At 43.9% G+C, this 20,733-nt stretch overlaps 1 protein-coding gene across 3 annotated transcripts in view; it reads left to right on the top strand.

Annotated features, from left to right (window-relative positions):
- LOC128841837 (uncharacterized oxidoreductase ZK1290.5-like) overlaps nt 1–20,733 on the top strand; it is an 84,358-nt gene that overhangs the window by 50,333 nt on the left and 13,292 nt on the right. For all 3 annotated transcript variants that reach the window (XM_054037303.1, XM_054037304.1, XM_054037305.1), the window contains exon 4: nt 12,143–12,234. In XM_054037303.1, the coding sequence (XP_053893278.1) occupies nt 12,143–12,234 (92 nt within the window). The remainder of the gene's footprint in view (nt 1–12,142; nt 12,235–20,733) is intronic.

The raw sequence follows: 20,733 nt of genomic DNA, 5'->3' as shown, positions 1-20,733 counted from the left end.
GATGAAGTAACTTGCCTAGGTCACCCTAGGCAGTATATGGCAGAGCCAAGAGTTCACCTTGGATCTGAGTCCCAACATAGTACAGTAACTCCTTATACTGTGTGTGTGTGTGTGTGTGTTTGTGTGTGTGTGTGTGTATATATATATATATATATATATATATATATATAGTCTTTTGTCTGGCGAAAAAAATTTCCCTGGAACCTAACACCCTCCCCCCATTTACATTAATTCTTATTGGGAAATTGGATTCGTTTAACATCATTTCGCTTGAAGTAGCATTTTTCAGGAATATAACTACAACGTTAAGTGAGGAGTTACTGTACTTTAACCAAAAGCTCATCCTTCCTCTCTGTGACGTTGCATTCCATAATGTTTATGGAAATATGCTTGTGAGTGTGAATATGATGTAACTGGAATATGCTTTATGCAAAAGGTCTCTTGTAAGGTCTCATTACAAAGCTTATGATCTACTGCGTGTTTTCATCCCATTTGTTTGCATTTATCATTTCTATGTCTGGAGTTAGGAGAAGAAGATTTAAACTTGTATTACTAATGTAAACATATTAAGTGGAAGCCATTAAGGGTGCTTCAGAATCAATGACCTGTAAATGGCTCTGTTTACTTGCAAACCTTCCTGGGTACGTGCGGGCCAGCCCTGGAAGAATGGAGGCTGGGGTCTCACAGGACATGTGAACATGTCACCTGATACTGGAATCCATCTTAAAGCTGGTGCTTTTTCATTTAGAAGGAGGGATGGGGACCCAGAGAGACAAAAGATTCCTGTCTTGTGCCAAAGCTATAAAAGGGGGTGGAACAGAACAAAGGGGGCTGCAAGTCATGAGAAACCCCCTAGTTTCCACCTAAAATGTCTGCTGGAACTAACAAGGATTATACCGGGGAAAGGATTGGGCCCAGACTAGGAAGGAGTCTCGTCTGTGAAAGAAGCTTATTGAAACATCTCTGAAAGTGAGCTTTTACCTGTAATCAGTTTCTTAATGTATTAGGCTTAGACTTGCATGTTTTTGCTTTATTTTGCTTTGTGACTTACTTTGTTCTGTCTGTTATTACTTGGAACCATTTAAATCCTACTTTTTATGCTCAATAAAATCACTTTTGTTTATTAATTAATCCAGAGTAAGTGATTAATACCTGGGGGAGCAAACAGCTGTGCATATCTCTCTATCAGCGTTATAGAGGGCGGACAATTTATGAGTTTACTCTGTATAACTTTATACAGAGTAAAATGGATTTATTTGGGGTTTGGATGCCATTGGGAACTGGGTGTCTGGGTGCTGAAGATAGGCGATCTGCTGAGCAGTTTTTGGTTAAAATCTGGGGGCATGGACCAGACCTGGGGCTGTGTTGCCGCAGGCTAGTGTGTCTGGCTCAACAAGGCAGGGCTCTGGTGTCCCAAGCTGGCAGGGAAAATGGGCTCAGAGGTAATTCCAGCACGTCAAGTGACAGTCCCAAGGGGGTCTCTGTGACCAAACCTGTGTCACTCTCAAAGAAGTAACCTTCAGAACATATGCAGATGTATACCCTGCAAATTTATTGGGAAATAGTTGCAATGAGGCAATCTGTAGTGGTACTGGTGGGGTGATATGGGGATAATGTTTGGACCCAAAATGCATTGAAATAAAAGACCTAATCAGAACATAGATTTCCTCCTGTGATTCTCTTAACACTCATTTAGCTGTGGAATCTATATTATAAATATACATACACACACCCCACCACCAAACAAAGCCCCTCTTTCTTCAGAAGTATTCAGGACTTCAGCTTTGATTGAGGGCTACACTGCAGTGCTGAAGAAGGTTATTATTGATGGTCAGTATGTGGTGGTCCAAGGAATAGACCATCTTGAGGGAATCTGAGCACTCAAAATTATGCCATGCTTGCCATAGGAAAACAAGACTTAAGAATGCCAGTGGTCAGACAGGCTTGATGATAGACTACTACTACCTCCCTCATCTCAGCAGAGGACTTAACCCCTTAATCAAGAGCAATGGTAAACTGCAATCCTAGCCTATGTCTTATGGATTAGAGCTATAGGTGGTTGCAAATGAGGCAGTTACTATTCACAGCTTAATCACTGATGGGATGCCTGGCCTTTTTTCAATTAACAAGTCATGGCTGGATAATATTTGGCAAGCTGTGTACTAGGTTTTGTAAGAGCCTAGAATGGATCAGGGACAAGTGTGGCTGTCCTTTTTGCATCTGGCCTGATGTGTAGACTCTGCAGATGAACACAAACCCAGGTTAGAAATAGTGTAAGAGTCCTGTTTTTGTACAGCTCACACCCCTAATCCCCTAGATTTCTCCAGTGGCTGGGCAGCCAGTCAGGGTTTGGGGAACCCAAGTAAGTACCAGGTGCTGGAGAAGAAACTCTATGACCTTCTGGTGGCTGAGCAGCAGCTGGATGATCTCATCCAGATGTGCACTATCCAGTTCAAGCTCTTCACCAAATACCCCAAGAATCAGCAATATCCTTGTCTAAGTGGGGCTGGGGAAGCCACATGGAAATGCGATAATATCTGGTAGCTTTAATGTCTGTTTTGTGTAGCCCTGATCTAATATCTGCAAAAGGATTCATTGCTACTTATCAGAGGACAAGCAGAATCATACTGGAAGAGGCTCTACCCCACCTCCCCATAACTTCTACTTTTCCATGAGGATTGGGCGGAACTTGATCAGATGGGAGATGCTCCCACTTCATTGGTGTCAAGGGGAAGTCAGGACATGGGAGTTTCTCCTCAGTTTCTGTTTCTTCAGTGGGGGATCAGGTTAAAAGGGTCTTTCCTTATGATTCACAGGGAGAGGAGCATGCATGGGAAGATGGGTGTAAGACCCAGGGGCTTTATTCATGGGAAGGTGTCTCACTGAGTCTGAGTTGGGGTCCTGGGCATTTCACCTGAGGTGTTCAGGGTGCACAGATTCAGGAAAGAATGTGGAGGGAACATGTCTTTCATGGTGGTGTGTTTATGTCTGTTTCTTTCATAGGGTGATCAATGTGTTTCATGGAGAAGGGAATGACAACTACAAGTAGGAGCAGAAGGGAAAGTTGTCTCTATGGGAAGAGTTACTCACCAGAGGCTTCCCCGAAACATCCCCTAGAGTTTTGTGTTGCATGCCATTTTGGACCAAACTCAGAGTGCTTTCTGTGAATAATCCCATTGACTTCAATAGGGCCTTCATGGGAGTAAGGAACACAGAATTTGAGCCTGTGTATCCTTCTTTAATAAAATCACACTTATTGCAGTTAGTCTCATGTGAAAAGTGAATTCATTTGTGTTTTTATTCTGTGGCATTAGCCAGAGACAACATAATGGAATGGACACCATTCCACATGGAGTGGACTTCTGACCTTTTCTGACAGGCTAAAGCACATTGGGGACTTGGCACCACAAAAGTAGCATCTAGTTCTGTCACAATATATTACATAAGTGCTTTCAAAAACATTTTGATCGAACCTTGTACAGTTAATATATCAAAAGGTTTCAGGGGTCTGATAAAAACCTATAGGAGTGTTTAAAAAAGATAAGGCGCTCTATTGTACTAAAACAATGCTGTAGTGCCAAAACAGCGTTTTTATAGATTATTGTGGTAAGATTAACAGTGCCCATCTTACTCTGTAGAGTTTTGATCTTGTAAGAAGCTTTTCCTCAAACGGTTTTCTGTTAAGTAAAGGAAAACACTATCAGCTTTTTAGGCTGTCTGGAAAAGTGTGTTAAGCTTAATATACTGATACATTATGTAGCCAGTCTGTTAGCTTGATGTATTGCCTCATGGCAGATGGGACTAATATAGTCTAGCAAGATTACTCACACATTTGCTTGGGATAAGGATTTTTTTTCCCGATGGGTGAGTAAAGTATTCATTAGCATTAGTTTCTTCATTATCATCAGTCATCATTATGAAGGGCAGTATGTTTTGTAACTGCTCTTATAACATTTCATGACCATTTTGCGAGGCAGGATAAATATTTTCATTTTTCCATTGTACATTCATTAGTCACTTTTTAATATGTGTACAAGAGGCATTATTGTTACATTTTCCGTTAGGCCATTGAAGCCATGTTGCCAAGGAAGGGGGAACAACTCAGGTGAGCCCAGAACCAGTGGGGAGTCACAGAGCTTCTATGTAGATGAGCCAGGGTCCCTGGTGGATTCTCAAAATCTGCTTAACATGTGGGCTAGTCCTTCCCCTACTGGAGTATAAATTCTGTGGCTTCGTCAACACAATGTAAAGGTTTGTGTTTAGATTGTGCTATATAACTGGACCTAAGAAGCACTTTCTAAAACTCTACTCAGAACAAAGCAGTTGTACTTTAGCACATGCTAAACTGGTAAAGCTGAAGACTACAGGAAAACCTAGGTTTTAACTCCAACTACTAACATGGTGCTAAATGTCTAAATTGGTTTCAAGTGGGATTTTCAATCAAGTTAAGGTGGTAACTAGGCTGAAAAAAGCACCTTTTCCACAGTCTAAACAAGGCCTGAGAGTATATCATTGGTCCCAGTGCAGATATTTTCATGTAGGAACATGATTTACCGACATTTTTTACTTAGTTTTTTCCTTGATCCTTAATCACATAAAACTCCCTTTGAAATCAGTGGGCATTTTGCCTGAGTAAAGATCATAGGATTTGGCCCCATAATATAAAAAGCTTCTTTTCCTTTATAATTCATTGTTTTTGTAGAGCAGCCCTTTGGAAACTTGCAGCTGCAATCTGTGTCCGTGACAATATTTCCCTCTCTCCATTGCATGCACACATTGCTCTTTTACTGTAGATGTTGTTCGTGAATGCTGAACTGCTGACATTGATTCTGTTTTATGGAGAAGGAAGCATGTTTATTTTAAACATATAAAGCGTTACCATGCATTTTTAAATGGGTTGAGATTAAACATAGATACATAATGTTTGAACCTTAATGATAAAAAATTATTGGAAAATACATTTATTTGAAGTGTGATTTTGTTTGTTTTTTTAATATGGCCTCAGTTCTCAGCTACATTTATCGAACGCCTGATCAACACTAGAACTACATCACTCAGGGGTGTGAAAAAGTCCACAATACTGACCGATGTGGTTAAGCGGACTTAAGTTCCTGTATAGATGTGTTAGGTCGACCGAAGAATATTTCCGTCAACCTAGTTACCACCACTTGAGGACCTGGATTGCTTGACCAATGGGAGAATCCCTCCCATTGGCAAGGGCAGTGTCTACACTGAAGCTCTACAGTGGTGCTGCAGCAGCGGGGCAGCTGTGCTGTTGTAGTGTGTAAGTGTAGACAAGTCCTAAGCCACCTTTCTGTCTCCACTAGCAAAGAACAGAGGAGTAGCCATGTTAGTCTGAATCCGTAAAAAGCAACAGAGGGTCCTGTGGCACCTTTAAGACTAACAGAAGTATTGGGAGCATAAGCTTTCGTGGGTGAATGCCCACTTCATCAGACGCGTCATTCACCCACGAAAGCTTATACTCCAATACTTCTGTTAGTCTTAAAGGTGCCACAGGACCCTCTGTTGCTTTTCATTAGCAAGGAGTGGCTGGAACCGAATGTACTCTGGCTCTGCCCATTCCCCTACTCCCTTTCCCCGTACTCTACTATGACTTTTCCATTATGCCAGCATAGGGACAGGTGCTATAGAGCCAGCAAAATTATCTGGGTATTCCCCTATGCCAACAGAATCCCCAGCTCCACCTTTAGGACACGCCTGAGCAGTACATAGCAGCTGGAAGTAAGGCCTATGATCTGGCTCTGAACATTTTGAGGAACTGAAAGTATTAATAATTGTCAAACACCTTAGTTTCTCACTAGTTTCTTTTGTCCTTCTTGTATTGAGGTGGTACCTTCCCACCTCTTCTGGCTACACATAGCCCCAACCAGTGGTCTCTCAGACCATGGATTGACCACCCCTTGATTTTCGATCCATCATTTCCCACCTGATCCTTCATGATTAGGACCTGATCCTGCAAAGACTTAAGCATGTGAGTAACTTTATATAAGATATTGCATATGTCTTTGCAGGATTTGAGCGATTGATGGGTTGGTATAACTGCTGTCTTCTCTGAGCCAGATTCCCGTGCTGATTGCCTACTCAAGCTAGTCAAAACTTGGAATTTCCATTCCATGGGAAATTCCAATATTTTGAAATTTGTTTTCATTTGGAATCAGAACAAAAAGTCACAATTAACCACTAAGCACAAATTCTGAAATATTTTGTTTCAGAAACATTGAAATGCCCTTTTGAAATGTTTAATTTTTATAGTAGAACTTCGTTTTGATATCAGATTGTTTCTTTTCACCTCATTGTTTTGATTTTTGTTATGATTTACCGTATAATAATGTCAATGTTTTGACTTTCATTATATGTATAAAACATAAAAGTTAAAACAAAACTTTCTGAATATATTGAAACAACACATTTTGCTCTTATTGAAATGAAGCATTTCAATAATTTCCTGTCAACAATTTTCATGAAAGTGATATGTTCCACCAAACTTTTTTGTTTAATCAGAGGTTTCCATCAGAAAAGGTTTGACCAGCTCTGTTGCCTACCTTGAGATGTTTCACTGGAAGGGTTAAATTCTGTTAAATTCTGTAAATAAATATACTTGTGCAACCCTGTTGACTTCAGTGGGGCTAGTCAATTGTAACTAAGGGCAAAGCTTAATCAAACTGAGGAGTCTTGACGAGATCTAGGAAAATCTCTCTAGCAGTGAAGTTGAAGAGACTGGAACAACCTTCCAAGGGAAGTTGTAAAATTTTTATCGCTTGAGATATTTTAAATTGGAGTCGACCAAACACTTGAAAATATACACCAGTGAAAAATCCTGGGAGTTTGTTCTGGGCATGAACTAGAGGATCTCACAAGTCTTTTTCATTTTTTACTTTTATGGTACTATGTTTTGTTGTACTATAGCTTCAAATAAAGGCTTTCATTTGCAAAAGAGAAACCACAAAATAAAGGTTTTTAAATCCTTCACAGACAACAATAGTGTATAATATTTTGGTGTCCCCTTTGTGTTTAAACTATAAATATTCTTCAGACTTCTTTGGCATAATGATTTATTGGTATTGGTGCTTCAGGATTGTTTGTCACCAGAGGTCTAAAGCTAGGGATTGATCCCTTCTGGCAGATTAAATACAAATTATGCAAACTGCTGTGGTGTGGGTCATAACCTAATTAATGTTACACATCTTGAGCAGATGATCATTTCTCTAAATGAGAGCTATCTAGCAGTCTAGCTGAAAACAAAACCATATTAGAAAAAATAAAGTATACAGTTTTACTGCTTTACAGTGTATCCACTTGTCCTACTTGAATATGTAAAAGCTACATAATTGCAGAGTTTGTGTATGGTTAAAGAAGTATTAGTATTTCCACTACATAGCCCATTTTACAGGGGTTTACAGGGATATACGAAATTTCAGCATAGTAGTATGTAACTGGATTTGTTTTAACAAAATAAAGTAATGGATATACTAATTCCGGATAATTTATTGTAGTCATGTAACTCAAAATCAGTCAGACTTTTAGTCTGCTTGTGGATTATGATTTTTTGGTATTTAAAATGTACAATTTGTGTGTGTGTGTGTGTGCGTGTGTGTGTGTGTAAAATGAGATAGCTACATAGCAAAATTTCCTCACACATTTCCATTAACTTTATTTTAAATTCTAAATCAAGGTAAATTCTTCCTTGAATGTATCCCTGAATCCCATTAGTATTAATGAGAGCTATATATGTGCACTGAGTGGCAAGTATACCTCTTTGGGGGTCAATTCCATGGCTGTTCCACATGCACAACTCCCTCTGAAGTCAAGACAATGGCAGCTCCAACATGGAGTGGCTGTAAAATCAGGCCATTAGTCAGTAATTACCTTAATTTCAGTTGTGTGAAATTGCCTGATGAAGTATTTTCTGTAGAGATCAGAATAGCTTTTGTTTTCTTTTCTTTCTTCTTTTGAAATGAAGATAGCGCTCAGAAGAGATGCTGGCTTAATAGAAGTAGTGATTGGAGTCCTTTGTTTATTCACAGGGCAGGCCCATCCAGGGTAATGGCAGTGTGAGCCCGGCAATGTGCCTGACTCCGAGGTTGGTTATTTAGTGTGTGCATAGTCGTCTAGCCAAGCGATGGCATCTTCAGTGGTATGATGCAGTTCTTCTAGGCCACCGCTGAACCTAGTCAGCAGGCTTTCATCGACAATGTGCATCATTGTCTGTGTTGCGCCGCAGATGCACAAAGGGCTGTCAAGAAGGCCCGAGCGGTACTGGCTGGCTGCACAGAGACCTTGCCCGCTCCAGAATCTGTTCAATAGGGACCACTGACGACGGGGCAGGTAAAAACCAGGCGGGCAAATTGTGGGGTCAGCGATGAGGGACTGGTTGGGGATTATAGCAGATATCCATTCCTCTCGCCAGAGTGTTTCCGCCCTAACATCCTGGTGTGGCGGATAAGAACATAATGGGCAACATGATGGCAAACGTGCAGCTAGTGGTTTAAACAGGTCATAGTGCAGCGGCAGGCTTGAGTTGGCGCGTACTTTCTCCAGTAACTTGCCAGTGGCAACCTCTCGTCTGATATGAGGAGGAGTAATATTGCTCAGAACTGGAAGCCATGGGAGTGCAGTCGGACACAGGGTGCCAGAGATGATATGCATGGCGGCATGTAACTGTGTATCCACCAGTTTGGTGTGTGACAATCAACTCCAAACTGGTGCACAATACTCCACCACCGAATACGAGGTGGCAAGAGCTGACATCCACAAAGTTGGAGCACGAACATCCCCTGACGAACCTGCCAGTTTGCTAAGAAGATCATTGCGCGTCTTAAGTTTAGCTGCTGTCTTCTTCAGGTGGGCATGGTAACTCAGTGTGCATGCTAAGGTCACACCTAGATAGGCCGGTTCTACTTCATGCTTCATTTTCTGACCATTCAGATAAACATTCAGTTCTTGGGTTGTGCTGGCATGATGAAGAGGGAACAAACTGGAGACTGTTTTTATGATGCTTGGCTGGAGGTGTCAAGTCTTACAGTAGTCAGCTAACTTTGTCATGTCTCGGTTTAAGGTGACATCAAGCTTGTGAAATGTCCGGGCCTGGGTACTGCAACAGATGCCATCTGCGTAAATGAACTTTCATGACTCCATTGTTGGTAGGCCATTGATGTAAAAGTTGAACAGGGTTGGAGAAAGCACAGAGCCTTGGGGTAATCCATTGCTCTATTGTCTCCAAGCACTCGTCTTCTCCCCCATATGGACTCTGAACTGCCTATCACGGAGGAACAGTTCAGCGAAGCCTGTGACTCAAGGTAGCAGGACCCGTGATACCTTCATTAGCAGGCAATGGATCAGTGTCTTCGTCACGCCACCCACCAGTACCTGACAGCAGTCAGGGAAGCTAATGATCCAACCAGCGAGTCGAATTCTGCAAGCACTAGCTCAACAAATCCAGGCACCATCATCACCGACAACCCCAATGTGCAGCCTGGTGACTTCTGGGTCATTGGTCTAGCTCTATGCGTATTACAGCTTAATGTGGAGGGTTTGTTGGCTGCCAAGCATGATTTACTTGGAATTCTTGCTCATTGACATACTATCGAGATCATTTGCTTGCAAGAGACACACATGGCAACTGCCGAAGCTGGGCGTTACAGTATTGACAGCTTCGACCTGTTGTGCTGTGTGGCACACCCGAAGCACGGCCAAGCCACATACGTTCAGTTCGATATTGCAGATGCCATTCAGCTGACGTCTACTGAATTCTGTGACACCATCCAGGTTGGCGGTTGCTGGCTGGCGAATGTTTACAAGCCTCCAAGCGTCAGCTGGAACCAAAATTTTGTACCAATCTTGCCACACCCAGCTGTCTATGTCGGAGATTTCAACAGCCTCCACACAGACTTGGAGGTGAAAGGAAAACTCTCTTCACACATTCAGCCCTTGGTCTCTCCAACTACCAGTGAAGAAGCTATTTGTGGTGATGTGTTTTGTTATATAAATCCCAGTCTACAAAGAACTGGATGCAGTTAACTTCAGATACCCCATTAAAGAGCTGACGGATAGTAATGACTTTTAGTCATTACTGACCTAGCCCTAAAGGGTTAAAGAAGTTCGTTTAATAAATTCCAAATTCACACAAATGTGAAAAGAGAAATGCAAACATTAGAAGAACTGGAAGGCTCAGGAATTGGTAAAAGGTTCATAGAAACTTAAGCTCTAAGGTTGCCAGCTCTAATCCACTCAGGTCACTAACGAGTGAAAGTGCTAACATCTGATGGCTAATCAGCAGGGTGGATAAAAATAATTTTTTTTTTAAATTTAAAAAATCAGATTTTTTTTATTTAAATCAAGTTTTTTCCTCAAAAAGCATTTTACCAAAAAAATTAATCTAAAGATAGTTTTAATTAAGATACATTATAGCTCAAAGAGATCTCATCATGGAATAGTATGAGACAATATATTCATGTAATGTTTAAGAAAAGTTTTATAAATGAGTTCCAATAGGTCATGGATTAGGGACCCAATTTTATAGGGTTACAGGAACTTCTGTATAAATTATGTAGGTTAATCTTTCTATCTACCCAATGGGACTCAGTGCTCAGTCTAGAAGATATCATCAGAGATGCTTAGTTTTGCAGTTCTCAAACTATGGATTTGTGTCTTCAGAGATAACATGCTTGTCAACAGCAAAAATGTTGTTTATTTAATTAATTAATATATAGAGGTGAGACATAGTTAAAACAATTTAAATGTCTGTCTGGTGATGTTCTCCTCCTAGTACAGCATGGGAAGAAAATCCTCCAAATATTAATGATTAACCTGTTGAATTGGAGATAGTTTACCTCCCAATGACTTCATAAATATCTGCTTCAATTACCTTTGGTAAATGAAATAACCAAACAATCATTCATTTTCTGATCTAGCTGTAAAACGAATCTGAAACGTTTTCAAAATAAATCACTTTAAAAATGTGTAGTGTGTGCCTTCTAAAAATGAAACCTACATCTACCTCTGAGTTGTGAAGAATACGTATTAAGGTTATAACAACCAACAACAATGCACTTTTATGTAGAAATCCATGATTAAATCGAGTCTTCCTGACTAGTGATTTAAAGTATGATTTAAAGCATGCTTTAAATCAATTTGATTTAAATCAAATCCACCCTGCTAATCAGTGACCTGTTTGAAAGGCAGCTGGTGGTTTTAGCCCAGTCTACATCACAAAAACCATCACCGCAATTGACATCCTGTATTAACAGTCTCAACAGAGACACCACAGATTGATCCCCCCACCCTCCCTCACCCCACCCCCAGTACTGGTCAGGCCCCCGCAGGACTGGTCAGGGTTGTTGCAGGGTAGTGTTGGGAAGTGTGCCATCCCATTTCCATGGGTAAAAGAGGACATGTGACTCCCCAGGGTTGTCAGTCAGCACTGAATTTGCGCACACGTTTTAAATTCTCGTTTTAAATTCTGTTAATATATTTAAAATGTACACTAACAGAAGCCAAGAAATCCAGTGTTAATGCCAGCACTCTACTCAATCCTTTGTGTTTCCTGACATTTTCATACATTTCATCTTTAAGTGCAGATTTTTATACTGAATTGTATATAAATGTTTGTTATAGTATCAATCTACCTTAAATATAAGTAGTGGGCAGTTTGTTTAGATTGTGTGTCCTTGTGTTTTATTACTCATTCCCTATTAGTCTTCTACAAATGTTCCACTTTTCTTTAGTTTTGGCAAGCTGCTAAGAACACCATTTCCTTCCTTTCATTCTGGTGAAGTCCAATTGTTGTTTGCTTATACTACATTAGTCTTTCCCAGAATTTAGCCTGGAGTTTTTATACACTGGGGAGCCTCCTGTGTGTTTAGATTATAAAACACTTTTGTAATAGAACTCTGATAGTACCATGCTTTCAGATAATGCTGTCAAACTGGATTTCAATATTGGTTTGTCTGTCACTCTCTGCAGTATTCTGTTATTGAGATGTTAGTGTATAATCATTTTGTCCCCTCAGAAGTTACATTTTTAAGTTGTTCCCCACCTCCCCAAACGTAGACTTTGTAGAGCACTTTTTCTGCTTCTATAGTACTGTACAATGCCTTACTTTATTTCCTTTTTCTTTCGTTAGGTATATGTCGGTCTATTGGTGTAAGTAATTTTCTCATTAATCATTTGGAGCAACTAAAGGAAGATTGTAAGATAACCCCACATGTTAATCAGGTGAGTGTGTATGCAGTACATTTAAGACATCTGTTTTAGAGTAACCCCCTTCACCCAAAAAACATGATTTTTCCAGACCCTTTCAACAAATCCAAATGTCAAAATTAGTCTTAGACCAGAAAAAAACAAAACAAACAAAAAAGAAAAAAACACAACTTTAAAATAATTTCCCCACATGGTCAGTTGTCTTCCTACCAGATCTGTTTGTGACTGATGTTGTGGCCAATAGCTCGATTTTAGATGCTAACAATTTGCAAATAAACAACCTTCAACTTGATACTGGGTATCAAATCACCATCATAGCAATAAGCTACTTGAGGATGTATTGCCAAATTTAAGTACTGCATTTTAAAAAGTAGAGACCTAACTCCCTTAGGCAACACTGAAAATCCTCACAACAGTGTATAGTTGTCACATTTTAAAGATTCTTTTGGTTTGAAACTCTTTACTCTTTCTACTGATATTCGCCAGTATGGACTAGATTCTGCTATCCTTCCTCATGTTGTGCAAGACTTTATTCCATATGTACTCGCATTCATTTCAGTGGACTACACAGCTGAATAAGGGTGGCAGAATTTAGTCCTTAACGACTAAGAAATATGTAAAACCAGTTGTGGTGGGGAGGCTGCTCCACACAGGTAGAATAGAGTTGAGAGGGGGCAAAGCCTTTCTGCATATTGCAGTCTGAGATATACATGGGGAATGGACTCTCTGGATCCGTAGGGACAGGAGTTGTCTATGAAGCTCCAGTATCCCCTCCTCATGACAGAATGGCTTATACAAAAACCATGCTGACTTTGGGTTCCCTTGTGATTAACTAATAGCAATGGTGGAGGATTTCATTCAGCTGCAAGCTCCTTTATTAAATCCCTGCCAGGTTTTCACACACAAATCCAAGGGCTCAGTAAAGAGCAGTGCCAGAGAACAGCGGGACTTGCTCCATCAACATATGATTGGTAGTCTTTTCCTGAGAAAAATCTAGGACTAGAATAGCATGGGTGTTGCAGGTCAGGAAATAGGAGTTGTTAGTAGAGGAGAAGCTTGCACGGTGGTCACTCTCTCTGTGCGTCCTCTAGCCAAAGCTTATTTGTCCCTCACTTTCAGTAGCATCAAAAAATCATCCATAAATGTTTGAAAAGAAAAAAATGCTTAGGGCTGAATTTTAAAAAAAATTGTAAAGAAGTTACCTGTTCTAGCCAGCCATGCAGCTGAATATCACGAGTTCCCAGAACTCAGCTTATGACGTCTGGGATTCCCTAATCAATGTATGATACAGTTTCCAGAAGAAAGGCAACATTAGCTCTGCATCTAGGTCATCAAGTTGGTGGGTGACATATCAGCATGCCATACTTGTTCTAAATATTTGTGAAATAACCTTGAACTGTGTAACTCTGAAGCCTTGAAAGACTAAGGGATTTATTCTGCTTGCAGTTATATTGATGTAAATGTGGAATACATCATCTGAAGCCAATAGCTATTCCAGATTTACTCTGGTGTAACTGGGAGTAGAATTTGTTCCTGAATTAGAAAATTAGTCATCTTTTTATTTAATTTCTTGTAACATATTATATTGATGACACCTACCCAATAGGAATCTAACTTAAATATCCAATTCCTACTTTCATTTACTTTTACTACAGTATTATTAATTAAATAATGCATCCTTAGAATACTGCATCTGAAGGTTTTATCATTTCACCGACTAGGAGTACTTTTTGTGAGACACTGCACTAGAATTAATATGTGTTTAATAACTAGTATAAAATTATTCCTACCCCTCAAGTGAGCACTTGTTGCCTCTCTAAATATTTGGTTTTAGTGTAGTGCTGTCTGATAAGTAACAAACATGGTAGATTTGCAGTGGATTGTGTTAAACGGTATTTTGCAAGGAACTGCTGGCTCATTCTTTTTCTTGTCACAATTCTGTGTAATAAACAATGGAAATATTTTTCTAATCTGTTCAGGTGTAAGCCAGCGAATAAAACAGTGACCTAAACAATGGACATATAAATATAAACATTAAATACAAAGGCCACTCAAAGGTTAAGAAACATCAAAGGTTGAAGAAATGGATGTGTCTGTTGTTTGAACCTTGTCCACTGTCCGCACAGTAATTTAGATCACAGCATTTTGAGGCTGAGTCAGCCCAGCCTTCAAGGGGCAGGGTTTTTCTTAGTGTGTATTGAACAAATGCCAGCCTATTGTTGTCTGAAAAGACAACATGTACTAAAGAGGAGAAACAGGAAATGTTCATTTGTCCTTCTTATGGCGGAAGAATTTTTCCCAATTCCACATGTTGATGTAATTGTTCTAAACAATATTTTTCCTCAAAATACGCAACAGCTAGATCATTGGAACAACAGTGACGGCTATTTGATTTGAAGTCATGTCACCTGATTATATAGTGGCGATGTAAGGGAAAACTACACTCAATTTGATCTGAACACACAGGGATGTGTTTTTAGTTTGTTTTTTTTACAATTCATTAGTTGTGAAACGTTATTCAAAATAACATTTGTTATTGAATCATAGGACTGGAAGGGACTTTGAGAGGTCATCTAGTTCAGTCCCCTGTAGTCATGGCAGGACTAAGTATTATCTAGACCAATGTTTCCCGAGGTTGGGACGCCGCTTGCGTAGGGAAAGCCCCTGGCGGGCCGGGCCGGTTTGTTTACCTGCCCCGTCCACAGGTTCGGCCGATCGCGGCTTCCACTGGTCACGGTTCGCCGCTCCAGGCCAATGGGGGCTGCGGGAAGCAGCAGCCAGTACATCCCTGGGCCCACGCCGCTTCCCGCAGCCCCCATTGGCCTGGAGCAGCGAACCACGGCCAGTGGGAGCCGTGATCAGCTGAACCTGCGGACGTGGCAGGTAAACAAACCGGCCCTGCCCGCCAGGGGCTTTCCCTACACAAGCGGCGTCCCAACTTTGGGAAACACTGATCTAGACCATCCCTGACATGTATTTGTTTAACCCTGCTCTTAAAAATCTCCAACAATGGAGATTCCATAACCTCCCATGGCAATTTATTCCAGTGCTTAACTACCCTGACAGTTAGGAAGTTTTTCCTAATGTCCAACCTAAACCTTCCTTGCTGCAATTTAAGCCCATTGCTTCTTGTCCTATCCTCAGACGTTAAGGACAACAATTTTTCTCCCTCCTTCTTGTAACAACCTTTAATGTATTTGAAAAATACAGTCTTCCCTTCTCCAGACTAAACAAACCCATTTTTTTAAATCTTCCCTAATAGGTCATGATTTCTAGACCTTTAATCATTTTTGTTGCTCTTCTCTGGATTTTCTCCAAAATTGTCCACATCTTTCCTGAAATGTGGCACCCCAAACTGGACACAGTACTCCATTTGAAGCCTAATCAGCACAGAGTAGAGCAGAAGAATTACATTTTCTTCTTCAAGTGCTTGCTCATATCAATTCCAATTAGGTGTGTGCGTGCTGCGTGCATGGCCATCGGAGAATTTTTACCCTAGCAACACCCGGTGGGTCGGCCGTGGAGCCCCCTGGAGTGGCACCTTCATGGCACTGGATATATATCCCGGCCGACCCAGCGCCCCCTCAGTTCCTTCTTACTGCCCGTGACGGTCGTTGGAACTGTGGAGCTTGGCTTTGCTACTCTCCACTCTCCCTAGCATTTCCCTACAGTTTGTTAATAGTTTGTTGTTATAATAGTGTTATAGATTTTAATAGTTGTAGTTCTAGTTATAGTATAGTAGTTGGTATTAGTGGGGGAGAAGGGGTTTAGCTCTGGGCTTTAAGCCCTGCAGATCTTGCTCCAAGCCCACGCCAACGAGCGACCCCCACGACTCTTGCCTGAAGTGTCTGGGGAATCTCACTAGGCAGAGAAGTGTAGGATTTGCAAGAGCTTTCACCCCCCAGACTAAGAAGGAGTGAGACTTTCATTTGAGACAGCTCTTAGTCCTCAGCCTCCAGCGTCGCGGCAAGACCCAGTGCCGAGTGCTTCGCTACACAGCGCCCCGGTTTCAGCGACAGGAATGGTACCGCGCTCGGACTCTGATAGAGAGCCGCGGCACAGATGTTCCCCGGCACTGCAATCAACTTCTGCAGTCCGGCACTGCTCTCACTCGCCCGGCCAGAAGTGGCACTGGAAGCCGGAAAAGGTTGGCCCACGTCCACCCCTTCTGGATCCACCTGCAGAACCTCGTCCCCCAGCAGAGCACCTGGGGACACAGGTGATGGCCTCGGCACTGTTGACTCCGGCACTGGGGACGGAGCCGTTGAGTCCGGTGCGACTGGTCTCCCTGCCTCACAGCGTGGTTGAGGTACAGTTGCCATCTACACCAGATACCTTTGCAGCGGCAAGGGATCTGATTGCATGACTGTGTCGGCATCCCCTCAACAGACCAAGGCACCGTCACCTATCCGCGTGGCACCATCCAGGGGCAAACCGGCTCTTATTCCCCCGCCAGCACCGTCGGTCGAGGTGCGGCACCGTTCCCGTTCTCAGCACCGTTCCCACTCTCTGTACTGTTCCCGCTCCTGATGCCGTTCACAGTTCCGGCACCGCTCGCAGTCCCGGCACCTCTCTCCATCGCGACACCGGTCGGACTCATGGCACCGCTCTGACTACCAGCACCGTTCTCGACACCGCTCCATCCGCCGGTCGTCATCCAGGAGTAGATCCTGGTCCCGACGCCGGTCATCGTCCTCGAGACCCAGGTCCAGAGCGTCGTCCTTACAGGCGCCAGCTCCTCTTCCCCCAACTCCAGCTTCCGGCCCGGACACTGAGGTTGTGGGACCGGACCAGAGGGACACAGCTCAGCAAGAGGCCCCATATGATCCTCTACTTCCTGTGGCATCCTCCTCATCTTCACCCGATGAGGCTGTGGCAGAGATCACTATATCGCCCCCACCCCCAAAGACCTCCGCGCCCACTAAGAACTCTTGCGAAGAGTGGCGCGGAATATGAACCTGCAAGAAGAGGAGGTAGTCAAGGTGGAGGACCCTGTGGTTGACATTTTGTCCGCAGAGGCTCCTTCCAGGGTGGCTTACCACTTATCCGGATCATTCAAACCACGGCCAGTACAATATGGAATTTATCCGTTTCCACCATGCCTGGTCCCTCATAAGCACAGACCGTTGGGTTTTTCGCACAGTGGAAAGGGGATACTCTCTCCAATTTTCGTTCTCCCCGCCCTCCCACCATCCCTCCCCGTCCCTCTTCAGGGACCCTTCTCACGAGCAACTCCTTATCCGGGAGGTGCAGTCGCTCCTTGCCATGGGGGTGATCGAGGAGGTTCCAAAGGAGCTAAGGGGCAGGGGTTTTAACCCCGTTACTTCCTAATCCCCAAGGCAAAAGGCGGGCTTCGGCCTATCCTGGACCTAGGCGGACTCAACAAATTCATGGTAAAGTTGAAGTTCTGCATGGTCTCCTTGGGCACCATTATTCCTTCCCTGGAGACTGGTACGCCGCCCTCGACACGAAGGATGCGTGTTTCCACATAGTGATCCATCAAGCACACAGACGCTTCCTCCGCTTTGTGGTCAACCGCAAACACTATCAGTTTACGGTCCTTCTGTTCGGCCTCTCTACGCCCCCAGGGTGTTGACCAAGTGTATGGCAGTAGTGACAGCCTTCCTCTATCGTTGACGAATTCAGGTATGCCCGTATCTTGACAACCGGCTCATCCAAGGGCGCATCAAAGAGCAGGTGCAGTCCCACATTCAGTTTGTCATGGACACGTTTGGTCGATTAGGCCTCCTTCTCAATGTGGCGAAGTCGACGCTAGAACCGACTCAGGATAGAATTCATCGGGGCGGTCCTGGACTCTGCACACGCTCGAGCCCTCCTGCTGGACGCTCGTTTCCAAGCTTTGTCGGGCCTCATCCGGAGCCTTCAAACCTTCCCAACCTCGATGGCAAGAACGTGCTTGAGTCTTCTAGGACACATGGCTTCCTGCACATACGTCACCAGGCATGCCTGACTAAGGATTCGCCCACTTCAAGCCTGGCTGGCATCGGTCTATCACCTAGGTTAAGACAGCCTGAACCTGGTGGTCACCGTCCCGGAGAGGGTCCTGACCACCCTCCACTGGTGGCTAGACCCAGAGGCGGTATGCGAAGGAGTCCCCTTCCACACCCCTCAGCCCTCCTTGTCCCTTGTTACGGATGCGTCAGCCCTGGGATGGTGCGCCCATCTCGGGGACAATCAGACACAGGGTCTGTGGGCCCTGTCCAAACTCTCTCTCCACATCAACATATGGGAACTGATAGCAGTACATCTAGCTTGTCAAGCCTTTCAAGAGCGGCTGCATGGTCATTGTGTGGCGGTCCTCACAGACAACACCACGGCCATGTTCTACATCAACAAGCAAGGGGAGGCTCGTTCCTCCCCCCCTCTATCAGGAGGCTATTCAACTGTGGGAGTTCTGCATAGCCCACTCCTTTCACCTGGTAGCATCTTTTCTCCCAGGGCTCCAGAACACGTTGGCGGACTGCCTCAGCAGATCCTTCCACGCCCACAAGTGGTCACTCCGTCCGGATGTCATCCACTCCATCTTCCTAAAGTGGGGGTTTCCCCAGATCAACCTGTTTGCCTCACGCAGCAATCGGAAATGCCAGGCGTTTTGCTCCCTCCAAGGTCACTCCCCAGACTCTCTCACAGATGCTTTCCTACTCCCATGGATGAGCTGATTGTTCTAAGCCTTCTCACCGTTTCCCCTCGTAAACAAGGTCCTGCTCAAGACGCGCAGGGACAGATCACGACTGATTCTGGTCGCCCCGGCGTGGCCCAGACAGCATTGGTACACCATGCTATTGGAGATCTTGGTGCACGCCCCGATTCCGCTGCCTCTCTTTCCGGACCTGATCACGCAGGATCAGGCCGCCTCCGTCACCCCGACCTGCGGTCCCTCCACCTCATGGCGTGGATGCTTCATGGCTGAGCCACTCTGAACTCCTCTGTTCTCGTTTGGTACAACAGATCCTGTTGGGCAGCAGGAAACCTTCCACTCGGGCTACGTATATGGCTAAATGGAAGCGATTCTCATGCTGGTGCTCTCACCACGACACACTTCCCCTCCAAGTGTCTGTGCCTCTCATTCTGGACTATCTCCTGAACGTGAAACAGTAGGGTCTGGCGATATCATCCATTAGAGTTCTCCTGGCGGCCAGCTCAGCTTTCCACTCGGGAGTGAATGGCCGATCTGTGTTCGCCGACCCCATGGTTGGTAGATTCCTCAAGGGCCTGGATTGTCTATATCCGCAGGTATGACAGCCTGTACCCACGTGGGACCTTAACCTGGTCCTCTCCAGACTTAGAAGACCCCCGTTTGAGCCCTTGGCCACATGTTCTTTCTTGTACCTCTCTTGGAAAACAGCTTTCCTCATGGCTATCACTTTGGCGAAGCGTGTCTCTGAGCTCAAGGCTCTTACATCGGAACCAACTTACATGATCTTCCATAAGAATAAGGTGCAGCTACGACCTCACCCTGCCTTTCTTCCCTAGGCGGTATCGACTTTTCATATCAACCAGGACATCTTCCTCCTGGTTTTCTACCCAAAACCTCATGCCAATAGTCAGGAACAATGGCTTCACTCCCTCGATGTTCGTAGGGCTCTTGCCTTCTACATTGAATGTACGAAGCCGTTCAGGAAAATGACGCAGTTCTTCATCGTGGTAGCAGACCGGATGAAAAGTCTTCCAGTCTCCTCCCAGCGGATCTCTTCTTGGATCACGTCATGTATTCATGCTTGCTATGATCTGACCGGGGTCCTGAACCCCCATCTCACCGCTCACTCAACAAGGGCTCAGGCCTCATCGGCAGCCTTCCTGGCCCTGGTGCCAATCCAGGAGATCTGCAGAGCTGCTACTTAGTCTTCAGTGCATACGTTTGCATCACACTATGCCATCGTTAGGCCAGAGACGATGCAGCATTTGGTAGGGCGATCCTACAATCCATGGTACTTCACTCCGACCCCACAGCCTAGGTAAGGGTTGGGAGTCACCTAATTGGAATCGATATGAGCAAGCACTCAAAGAAGAAAAGACGGTTACTCACCTTTGTAACTGTTGTTCTTCAAGATGTGTTGCTCATATTCATTCCAAATCCACCCTCCTTCCCCTCTGTCGGAGTAGCCATCAAGAAGGAACTGAGGGGACGCTGGATCGGCCAGGGTATATATCCAGTGCCATGAAGGTGCCACTCCAGGGGGCTTCACAGCCGACCCACCAGGTGTTGCTAGGGTAAAAATTCTCCGATGGCCATGCACACGGCATGCACACATCTAATTGGAATGGATATGAGCAACACATCTCGAAGAACAACAGTTACAAAGGTGAGTAACTGTCTTTTGTCTTGCTTACAACACTCCTGCTAATACATTCCAGAATGATGTTTGTTTTTTTTGCAACAGTGTTACACTGTTGACTCATATTTAGCTTGTGATCCACCAGGACCCCCAGATTCCTTTCTGCAATACTCCTTCCTAGTCAATCATTTCCCATTTTGTATGTGTGCAACTGATT

This window comes from Malaclemys terrapin, chromosome 8, assembly GCF_027887155.1.
Source record: "Malaclemys terrapin pileata isolate rMalTer1 chromosome 8, rMalTer1.hap1, whole genome shotgun sequence".
NCBI classification, from domain to species: Eukaryota; Metazoa; Chordata; order Testudines; family Emydidae; genus Malaclemys; species Malaclemys terrapin.
This window is presented reverse-complemented; position numbering and strand designations above follow the sequence as displayed.